Source organism: Cetorhinus maximus, chromosome 15 (assembly GCF_964194155.1).
Source record: "Cetorhinus maximus chromosome 15, sCetMax3.hap1.1, whole genome shotgun sequence".
NCBI lineage: Eukaryota > Metazoa > Chordata > Chondrichthyes > Lamniformes > Cetorhinidae > Cetorhinus > Cetorhinus maximus.
The window spans coordinates 21,034,226-21,046,280 of NC_135893.1; the positions used below are offsets into that span (position 1 = coordinate 21,034,226).

The window sequence follows — 12,055 nt, forward strand, 5'->3', positions numbered from 1 at the left end:
AACCAGAAATTTCTGTACACAACTAAAAGATTTGAAGCAGATCGAAACAACAAGTCAAAATACGACAGCAACATACCATTGGTCCAGGATTGTCGGCATATGTCCTATCAAATGCCTTGATGTGTTTGAACTCAAACATGTTCCTCTGTACAAATGTCTTCCGAATTTTCTGATTGGTCCATGTAATGAATAATTTATAATAATGGTTAGCTTTTTCTGTCAATCCAGTTGAGAAGTAAATTGGTGCCTTCAAGTTCATTCTTTCCCTGAAAGTAGACATGACAATCAAACTCTGAAACCGTCTTTATCAGTCAGTGTATTATCATGGGTGATTTAGCTGAATGAGAGTGAATTAGTGGGTAAATTCAATGTCAAATTAATTATGAGAAAGAAATAAACAGACCGAAAGAAAAGCTGGATGAAGGGATAGACAGAAAAAAAAGCAAAAATTCTTTAAAAAATTGACATGGTTGAAATTGCCCCAAAAAGTCCAAAACCTGGTGAACTCAGACTCCATGATGCAATAGCTAATTTTCAGCATCAGAGATGTTGACTTGCAGTAATTAACAATTACCACATTGTTAAAAGGGTATTAATATTACTAATTACAAGCTCTAAATATCCAAAGCTGGCTTAGATCACATCTACTGTGCAGGTACAGCGCCTGCATGGTATTCGAGGCTGTTTAACGGTTAGGCAGACGGCAAGATGCTGTTCTCACAAAGATAACTAATGTTGCATCTTGGACTGTAACTTTTTTGATATTCATATTTAACCGTGCACATGCCTCACTCCTGCAGTTGCTGTACCACTCACACACACACACACGTGATGAAAATGGCATTAATCTCACCGTTATTTTGGCAGCAAATCTGGCCCATGGTGTTTTAATGGCCAGATGTTATGCTAACTAATTTACAACATATTATTAATACAGCTAATTTGTGCCATCAGAGCTGCAGAAAAATACAAAAAAAACCCATGCAAATGAAAGAGGAAGTGCTGGGCTGGGAGGAACTGACAGGAAGCATGGTGTGGGGGCACTCACTGTTGGTTTGCGGATGAAATAGATACAGAAACCAGACCTGTGAGGAAATGAGACCTGGGATTTGAGATTTGGAAGTACTCGGTTCATCTGGGTCTTCTGTGCATGGCAGGGGGTAGGAGCAGAGGGGGAAGATGGTGTTGATAGGTAGAGACATGGAAGACTTGAGTCCATCATGACTCATCGGTGGGGACTGGGAAGCACACTCCTATTTTTTCAAATTGCTATTGAACATCTTGTATAGCTTGATATCTACCTCATCTCATTTTCAGGAAATTTTGCACGTGAACAGCCAGAAGCGGTGAAGGTGGATGGGGAGCGCATTACAGGCCAGAGGCAGAAGTTGGTGGGGGTTGCAGAGACAGGGTGGGGTGAGTGTTGGATAAGCTGAAGTTTAGAGGATGGGAGGCCAACCAAGCGAGCATGGGAATAGTCATGTCTGAATGTGACAAAGGCATAGAGGAGGTTTGTCCGCAGATGAGCTGAGCAAAGGGCAGAGATAGGTGATTTTATGGAGGTCAAGTGGATTAATCTTTATAATTGAGTGGACTGCAGCTGGAAGTTCGGCTCGGGGTCGAATAGGACAGAGTTTGCAAATAGTCTGGATCAACCTAAAACAATGGTCAAGGAAGGGGCAATAGAATCGGTGGGGACCAGAGGCAATGTCTTTGGCTTTCCCGATGTTGAAATGGAACAAATCTGAGCTCATCCAAGACTGGATGTTGGAAAAACATACTGACAACAGAGAGGTAGAGCTGGATGTCATTGGTGTACATGTGGCTGTGAACAATGTCACACAAGAAACATATTAAAAGTTGAATTTGTTTTTGCATTCATGTGTGCTTAGCCCAAAGGCAGGTCCTTGTCTGCCGATGTTTAACCCTGAGCCATTCTCTTGGCAGTTTTTGTCAGTGGTGGTTTGCCGTTGTCTTCCACTCTCAGGGGCAGGGGGCGATGAGGCAGGTCCCAAGTCGGATCATACGGAACGGGAATCAAACCCGCGTAGTTGGTGTTATTCTGATCTACACACTAGCTATCTAGCCAACTGAGCTAGCCGCCCCCTCATATAAATTATTTATCACGTTTAACTAAGGGAGAACAAGAGAGGGAAGCCAAGTCAGGTGCAGCTGAAAGGAAAATATTTAAAACAGTATTTTTGCCAGACTTTATAACATATGAAACAGTATCTTTAAGCAATGTAAAGTCAATACTGCAGTTACATGATCATTGCTAACATCTGAATGGCTTTAATTGTTTAAGTACCAAGAAGAATTGACTGATTTTTTATGTAAGTGAGACCTTGGGACTGTGGTGATCTAAGGACTTGGGTAGGAGTTCTCAGCAAAAAAGCTGACTATCAGCTGGATTTCAGAACTTTTCTCAGAATTTTTGTAAAGTTTTGCAGCATGTGACTAATATCTGCTCACTGCCTTTCTACCCTCACGGAAAATAATCTCCATTATCTTTAGATATGCCATTTCTTTGAAAGCTGACAAAAATTACCAGAAGGTTTCCAGTAGGATGCAAAGTTCCTGGGCTCGTCCGAGGGCAAAGACAGGAATCAACACCTATTAAAATGAAGGTTTGTCAAAATGCATTTGTGACACCATTCTACATCTGGTTAAAAATTCTAAACAAGCATTTAAAAAAAAACACAGTACTACATTTATTCATGTTTTATTCATTGAGTTTCCCTGGTTGTCTAGTGAGTAAAGATGCTGACCAGTGTAGCACTAAGTCATTCAGACCATTGGGTCCCAGTTGTGCTTACTGGACTATGCTGAGAGCTGGGTGATCTCAGTCAACCTGTTGCCGTTAGCCTCAGTAATCTCAGATGGGGGGGTATTGTAGGAGTGAAAGAGGTGGGGTTCCGCTCCGAATTGCTGACTCCTGCAGGAAAATGGCTGCGTGTGGGTGTTGGGGTGTTAATTTAATTGTTTTAATTGTGGGTGTTGATGTGTTGGTTGAGGCTCAGATGTGAGATCCCTCCTCAATGCGACAGCTGGCACTGATACTCGCTGTCTAGATTCACACATTGAGTAGGGTACTGGAGGCTGTCTGGCATGAGGAAAAGGCCATTCAGCCTCTCATGCCTACTCCACCATTCAATTAGATCATGGCTGATCTGCACCTCGACTCCATGTAGCATGAGGCAGTGTGTATAGGAGACGAGGGCAGAAAATTAGAGAATATTCACAAGGGGCCATTTTAAATTTAGAAAAATACCTAACAATACTTGGGGGTGGGGGAGAAATCACTGGTTGTTCATTGGAGAATGGCTTAACACCACCAACCCCCAAACCCAGACACCATCCCCCAACCTTCCTCCTCCAAAGTGTACATTGAAGGCAAACCAAAAAAATATAACTGGTCAATGCCATGATCACCTTTGCAACCGAACAAGAGATCAGGCCTTCCCCTACATTTGGGAAAAGAACATGAGGGAGTGCTGAAAACCACATAGCAAAAAAAAGGAGCTGAACCTCTCAAAGTGATTCAACCTCTCGACATATCTTCAGAGTTTCACTTAAATTTTAAATCAGGACTAAATAAAACAATTCTTTGAAACAAATTATTTTCAATCATGCAATGTGATAATGAGAGGAAATCTACTCTGTAAGCTTTGCAATCTCTGCTGTCGAGGGCAATATGCTACTTCCATTGTTTTCCCCAAATCATTTTATTATTGAACTGTGAAATACTTGTATTTGTGCTCAGACAGTGGTACACCAAAGAACAGACTCAATGCTCTGCTGTGGAGATCGTTTGTAAACATATACATTTAGATTCCTTTCATTACATAGTTTTCACATTTCGGGGGTGAAGCCTTTTAAACCAGCGAGTGCGGCAGGGACTGGCATGCCAGAGTGTGGTTCCTGAGTCACACCAGGCGATGCTTAACACAGAGTTGACCACTATGACACAAGACAGGAGGCCGCCATCATGAAGCATTTTCAGCAGGGCTGGGCCAGCAGGCTCAGGATATATTGGAAAGGAAGCCGGGGCGGGGGAGGGGGGAGGGTGTGTGTGTGTGTGTGTGTGTGTGGGTGGGTGGGTGGTCGAGAGAGAGGGAGCTCACTGTCACAAGAGCGGTTTCACACATGATTATATGAGAGAAGATCACAGATTATGTTGCTCAATAATTGGCCTAAGATCAGGGAGTCAGGCTGCATCTGCAGGAAAGAGGCCCAATATAGTTGGATGTTTTGCTAGATCCAGTTGAAGCCTCCACATCAGTTGCTGGGGTTCACAGATATCTCACGTTCTTTAGCTACATGTTTGTTGTGGGATTGTTGGCTTGCACCAAAGCTGAAGAACACCTTTTGCTGCTGCTTGGACTGAAAGCTGCAAGAGTCTGAAGATGGCAGAGGGTTCCTTGTTCCACTGGCAGTAGTCTGAGCAGACATGGAGCTGCTAAGGCTGATCACAGCTATTGCAGCTTCTGAGGTACCATTTCTACCTCCACCATGGTTGAGATTTCTAACTTAGGCTGGAAGGTGAAGCTGGGACCTTCTGGTCTGAATCATACCACTCAAACAGCAAATTAGAAAATCAGAGACCCTACTTCCAAGAATCATGGACAAATGGCCAAATCAGAATACAGTATTTCACCATGTCTTGCCCTATGAACATTGAAACAGTGAAATATTTTCATTTTTAATATAATATATGTGCTTTTAATAAGCTTGAATAATTGCTAAGATTTTTATAAAAATTTAAAAGTTCTCAATACAAACAACAAAATAGACCAAAGTTGGCCACTAACATATATAAGAAACGAGTCAAAAGGAAAATTAAAGCCAGGCTATTGAAAAAAAATAATAGTCTGAAGTCCTTTTCACATGTCAGTTTGTCACATGTCAATGGTAATGCCCTCGCACCTCCCTCTTACCTTTGTGTAGTCTCCCAAACGTGTCTCTTTCTCTCTCTCTCTCTCTCCCCACCCCACCCCACCCCCACCCTGACCCATCACCTCCCTAGAACCCCCTCGTTTAACCTACTTAACTTGGCTTTCAAGACAAGGTTACAAAGCCAGAGGAGAATTACTGGTAACACATTAAAAACTTTACATTGCTCACACTTCCTATCAACAAAAATGCCACCTTTATAATGGAAATTGTAGCACCAGTAAAGGAGGCTGCACTCACCACATGACAAGCTTGAGTAGGCAGTGTCCATTTTGAATGTGGGCACAGGCAGTTCTCACAGATGTACAGACAAAAATGAGGACAGAATATATAACTTTAAAATGGGGAAGTAACCATACCTGGGCCAAATGACCTTCATCCACCTGTTTCATCTGAAGATTACTCTAAGTCTTGACTACCTCTGTGCAAATCCATGGGAGACTGGTTAATACATGCTAAACTTTGAATGTTTTCATTTTTTCTTTCCTCACTAATCTCCTTTCATCTGTCCTGACATCAAATCTAGGTCCATGGACGCTGGTTGCCCTCTTGTACTCAAGGCCCCACATCATAGCAATGTCCACAGGTTATCAGGCGACTGATGTCCCACTGATGAAGTTGACCCTACCCTTATCCAACCCTTACTGGCACACAGCTTCAGCAGTGGCCACTTGATCCAGGGTGCAGAGGGCAGGTACAGCAATAAGGCTGTGATCAGTTAGTTCAACACAGACCAGACATTGAGCCTTGAGACTACAATAAGGCTCAGACTACAATAAGGCTCAGATCAGCTTTAGAGAGGTTACATGAATGTTTTAAAAAAAAAGCTGAAAGAAAAATGTGTTGAGTATTCAGGAAACACATCTACTTTTCATTTTTTTTTCAGAGTTTGATATTCACGTCATACCTTTCCACCCCTCTCTATTGCATCGTGCACTTTCTTCAGAAAGTCTCTTTCTCGGCAACGCTTCGAGTCTCGGATTGTAGTTGCGTACGTGGATTCCGAGATAAATAAATCAGGACGACACTTGTCAATCCAAGCAGCTCTAACACAAGGAAAGGTAAGTCACGGTTTGACAAATTGCTTCAAATTCTTCAAAACATAGAATAATTGGTGTAACTGAAACAGGCTGTTTGGCCCATCAACTTTGGACTGGTGTTTTTCTCCACATAAACCATAGTCCATCATAGAATCTTACAGCATAGAGGGAGGCCATTTGACCTATCGTGCCTCTGCAGTCTCTTTGAAACAGCTATCCAATTAGTCCCAATTCCCCCACTCTTCCCCCACAGCTCCGCAATCCCACCTCCCGTTTACTGCCCATGTATTTTAATATTCCTTTCTTTCAAGAAACTATTTAATTTACTTTATTTTCTGTTCGTATATATGCCCCTAAAGCATAATTTTTCTTCTATTGAATAAGACGTGTTACACTTGCAAAAGGAATCCAGTAACAGTAAAATATTTTCTAAATAACAACAAAATACAAGTGAGGTATCAAAGCTTCTGGAATTACCTCATTCATTGAAAATGAAAATGGAACTCAAATTAGGATAAGGAAAACACAGTCTCTATCACTAGCTACCTTACTGAGCTAAAATGAAATAAGTGATAAACATGTAGCTTCTTTTCAAATCATCCGAAGATATCAGGAAGCGATTTGGACATCAATTTACCCCATGAGAAAATATATCCTTCCAATTGCAAGCCAGCCTGCCCCTCACAATGACAGAACTAACCTGCTGTACGTGGGGAAAGGATATGTTTAGACTGTGCCATCGCACTGAAACCAATAGAATGATCATTTTGGTGTTTTTGAGAATCACACAAGACACTGTGCCAATTACAGGAAGGCAATCATGCAAGACCTGCAAATTTTTCCCTCATTTCCCTTCATCCATCTTCAGGCTTATGAAACAGAGGATAGTTTAAACTGCGTCATTTCATGAGTTAGGGTACATGGTTTTCAGATCCAGCTAATGAATCTCACATCCAGATCAAAAGCAACAGTGTGCCAACGTTACAAGGGGGCAACTGGCTTGAATACAAGTAATCTGTGGGCTGTATATGACCACAAAGGTTGACAAATGACAAAATCCATTATGTGCCAAACCTTCTTTCTAACTCAGGACTGTTTTGAACAGAAACCTATCCCATTTATGTGGAAGGGTGGATCACATAAAACCTTTGGCAACTGTGCACATGCAATCTTGGGCGCACATTTTTTTAAAGGTCATTTCTGGCCACAGACTGGAGAAACTCCATAACTGTACAACTGGTCTTAAGGGCAGGCTGAGTCCTCAGCATCCATGACCAAGGCGGCTGACTAGCACAGAAGCGCATTTTTATATTTAATGCTAGTGGCTCCGGTGAAGGAGACAAGCAAAGTATCTTCAGGTACTCCAGCAGCAGTAGCACCAACTCACTTGCTTTCAGCAAAGCTGTCAAACTTAGGTCTGCTGCCAATGGCAGTAAAGTAAGCGGGGTGTAAGAAATCACAAATCACAGAATTTTTACAGTGCAGAAGGAAGCCATTTGGCCCATCGTGCCTGCACCAGCTCTCCAAATGGGCAATTTACTTACTGCCATTCTCCTGCCTTCTCCCCGTAACCCTACACATTCTTCCTTTTCAGATAACAATTTAATTCCCTTTTGAATGCCTCAATTTAACCTGCCTCCACCACTCTCAGGCAAATGCATTCCAGACCAGGCTCACTACATGAAAAAGATTTTTCTCATATCACTTTTGCTCCTTTTGCAAATTATCTTAAATTTGTGCCCTCTCATTCTTGATCCTTTCATTAGCAGGAACAGTTTCTCCCTGTCTATTTTGTCCAGACCTTTCATCAAATCCCCTCTCAGCCTTCTTATCTCCAAGGAAATTAGTCCCAACTTCTCTAATCCACCTTCATAATAGAAGTTTTTCATCCCTGGAACCATTCTTGTAGATCTTTTCTGCACTCTCTCCAATGCCTTCACATCTTTCCTAAAGTGCGGGACCCAGAACTGGATGTAATACTGCAGCTGAGGCCAAACTAGTGTCATACTCTGATTGCAAGAGTTTTTTTTAGATATATAAAGGGTAAGAGAGAGACAAAAGTGGACATTGGGCCACTGGAAAATGATGCTGGAGAAGTAGTAGTGGGGAACAAAGAAATGGCAGAGGAACTGAATAGGTACTTTGCGTCAGTCTTCACAGTGGAAGACACTAGTAACATCCCCAAAGTTCAAGACAGTCAGGGGGCAGAGGTGAGTATGGTGGCCATTACCAAGGAGAAAGTGCTAAGAAAACTGAAAGGTCTGAAGGTGGATAAATCACCTGGGCCAGATGGATTACACCCCAGAGTTCTGAAGGAGATAGCTGAAGAGATAGTGGAGGCGTTAGTGGTGATCTTTCAGGAATCACTGGAGTCAGGGAGGGTCCCAGAGGACTGGAAAATCACTAGATAGAAGATTGGCTGTCTGGCAGCAGGCAGAGAGTGGGGATAAGAGGGTCCTTCTCAGGATGGCCGCCGGTGACTAGTGGAGTTCTGTAGGGGTCAGTGTTGGGACCAAACTTTTCACTTTATACATTAATGATCTAGATGAAGGAACTGAGGGCATCCTGGCTAAGTTTGCAGATGATACAAAGATAGGTGGAGGGACAGGTAGTATTGAGGAGGCGGGGAGGCTGCAGAAGGATTTGGACAGGTTAGGAGAACGGGCAAAGAAGTGGCAGATGGAATATAACGTGGGGAAGTGTGAGGTCACGCACTTTGGTAGGAAGAATAGAGGCATAGACTATTTTCTAAATGGGGAGAGAATTCAGAAATCTGGAGTGCAAAGGGACTTGGGAGTCCTAGTCCAGGATTCTCTTAAGGTTAACTTGCAGGTTGAGTCGGTAGTTAGGAAGGCAAATGTAATGTTGGCATTTATTTTGAGAGGACTAGAATATAAAAGCAGGGATGTGCTGCTGAGGTTTTATAAGGCTCTGGTCAGACCACATTTAGAATATTGAGAGCAGTTTTGGGCCCCGTATCTCAGGAAGGATCTGCTGGCCCTGGAGAGGGTCCAGAGGAGGTTCACGAGAACGATCCCAGGAATGAAAGGCTTAACATATGAGGAACGTTTGAGGACTCTGGGTCTATACTCAATGGAGTTTAGAAGGATGAGGGGGATCTGATTGAAACTTACAGAATACTGAAAGGCCTGGATAGAGTGGACGTGGGGAAGATGTTTCAATTAGTAGGAGAGACTAGGACCCGAGGGCACAGCCTCAGAGTAAAGGGGAGACCTTTTAGAACAGAGATGAGGAGAAACTTCTTTAGCCAGAGAGTGGTGAATCTATGGAATTCATTGCCACAGAAGGCTGTGGAGGCCAGGTCATTGAGTGTATTTAAGACCGCGATAGATAGGTTCTTGATTGGTAAGGGGATCAAAGGTTATGGGGAGAAGGCGGGAGAATGGGGTTGAAAAACTTATCAGCCATGATTGAATGGCGGAGCAGACTCGATGGGCCAAATGGCCTAATTTCTGCTCCTATGTCTTATGGTCTTATATACAGTGTGCAAGTGAGACACTTTGTGGATGCCTGTGGTATTACATGTTGCATCATAAATATTTTCTACAAAAATAAAAAGTATACTGAATGGTAAACGCTGATCTAGAATTTATTTAATGGAATAACCGGAAGCTTATGTCAAAATTTACACCGATTTACAGCCTGTGATGCTTACACGGAAATTTTTTGCCCAATTCATTAGCATACAGAATAAAAACCATTAAGAACAGAAATCAGTGTGTGGGCCCCGACAAAAGTCCTGAATTACCTGAGCACTTTCATTCTTTAATATTTATACAGAAGAATGACGAAGTTTGAATTAATCAAACCATTATTTAGGTACATTAGGGACAGGATGCTTAAAAAGTGCAATCAAAGCTTTCTAAGTTTTAATGTTAGTCTGGTGTCCTACATATGCATTCAAAGATCCAGAATACACAGTGCAGGTCACAGTTTGGAGAATTTTCCAAAATGCTTTAAAAAGTGCCGCAGTTGGGATCTTTGACTCTGTGTCAAACGCTGCCAATGCGCAGCAATCTGAACGGAAAATGGCGGACATGGGAATTCAGCATCCAACCCTTTCAAGGGAAAAGCAAACTCTCATGCAATACATGGTGAGCTCGGGAGGTTGAAATCAGAGGGCAGAGGCTGGGTAAAACTAAAAGAAGCATGGCAGATTTGTAGCCCTATGCTATATCCATGATTCAGCATTAAGGAGAATAGCAGTATTGTAACATTCTGAACAATTCACCGGCAAATTGTAGTTGAAGCAAATACATTTGGAAGTACAACAAGAATATGACAAAATGCATAAACTCACCCTAAATGTCGATCTGGTGTCATGTTGTAGTCACCCTGCAAATGTTAAAACCAAAATAAATACAATCAGAGGGGGAAAAGCCAACTTGTAAAAAAAAACTCAAGTTGATCCTTATATTTTTGGTTTGTCTCAGCACTTTCTAATTTAAATAAATTGAAGTCTGTGCTTTCAGACAAGTATCAGGGGTCACTATAAATGATCTCAGCACCTCTTGGGCTAGATGTTAGCTGCTTCAGCAATGACCTTCCCTCTAACATTAGGTCACAAGTGGGGATGTTTGCTGATTATTGCAAAGTCTTCAGTTTCATTAACTCCTCAGATACTAAAGCAGCCCGTGTCTGCATGTAGGAAAACCTGGATAACATTCAGTCTTGGGCTGATAAGTGGCAAGTAACATTCACACCACACAAGTGCCGAGGAAGAACCATTTCCACCAAGACAGAATCTAACCATCTCTCCATGACATTCAACGACATTACCATCATTGAATTCCCCCACCGTCATCATCCTGGGAGTTACCCTTGATCAGAAACGTAAGTGGACCAGCTATGTAAGTACTGTGGCTACAAGGGCAGGTCAGGGGTTGGGAATTCTGTGATGAGTAACTCACCCCCTAACACCCCAAAGCTTTTCCACCAATTAACTGTATATAAATGGTGTTTAATTGTATGCAGATGGTAGCATTAATTGGGGTTTCAAGAAACACTTATGCAATGTGGTGTGGCTGAGTTAGGAGGTGTATGCTTGTAATGTTTCATTCTGTAAATAAATGCAAAACCAAGTAGAGACTGGCTCCAGTACTATTCTTCACCAACTGGCTTTCCGGATTAGATGCCACCATCCAGAAGGCACAAGTCGGAAGTGTGATGGAATACTGTCCACTTGCCAGGTTGAGTGCAGCTCTAACAACACTCATGATGCTCGACACAATCCAGGACAAAGTAGCCTGCTTGATTGGAACCCCATCCACCACATTAAACATTCGCTCACCCGATCACTGATGCACAGTGGCAGCAGTGTGCACCATCTACAAGATGCACTGCAGCAGTTTGTCAAGCCTCCTTAAACAGCACCTTCCAAACCCTCAACCTCTACCACCTTGTAGGACAGAGACAGCAGATGCATGGGAACATCGACACCTGCAAGTTTCCCTCCAAGCCACACACCATCCTGACTTGGAACTATATCACTATTCCTTCACTGATGCGGGGTCAAAATCCTGGAACTCCCTTCCTAACAGCACTGTGAGTGTACCTACACATGGACTGCAGCGGTTAAGAAGGCAGCTCGCCACCACCTTCTCAAGGAAAATAAGGGATGGGCAACAAATGCTGGCAGTGCCAGCAGCGCTCATATCCCATGAACGAATAAAAAAAAAGCAGACAGGAATAGCCAGCCTAAGTTCCATCCTTAATTTGTATCCAATGACTCTTGTTAGAAAGTGCGGATGTGTAAATGGATGAGGGTACAATTGGATGCTCTCCCCCACCGTGATTCAATAGTTTTCTAGCGTGCTCAGTGTAAGCTCACACATGAACAATACTTCAGGCCACTATAACCATAGTCTGGCATCAACAGCTTCAGTAAAGATGAAAGCAAATGAAAATTAACAGGACAAAAACAGCTGCTTTATAGGATCAGTGTATTGTATATCATAGAACAGCATTAGAACACAAGAATAATAGAATTGAGTAGACCATTTGACCTCTTGAACCTGCCCCACCATTCAATAAGATCATGG

At 42.6% G+C, this 12,055-nt stretch overlaps 1 protein-coding gene across 1 annotated transcript in view; it reads right to left on the bottom strand.

Moving 5' to 3' along the window:
- The window catches only part of ints11 (integrator complex subunit 11), a 34,931-nt gene that overhangs the window by 16,322 nt on the left and 6,554 nt on the right, over positions 1-12,055 (bottom strand). The window contains exons 7-10 of the mRNA XM_078558053.1: positions 10,315-10,349; positions 5,861-5,999; positions 2,549-2,613; positions 77-266 (exon numbers count right to left, since the gene is read on the bottom strand). Coding sequence (XP_078414179.1) covers positions 77-266; positions 2,549-2,613; positions 5,861-5,999; positions 10,315-10,349 — 429 coding nt within the window. The remainder of the gene's footprint in view (positions 1-76; positions 267-2,548; positions 2,614-5,860; positions 6,000-10,314; positions 10,350-12,055) is intronic.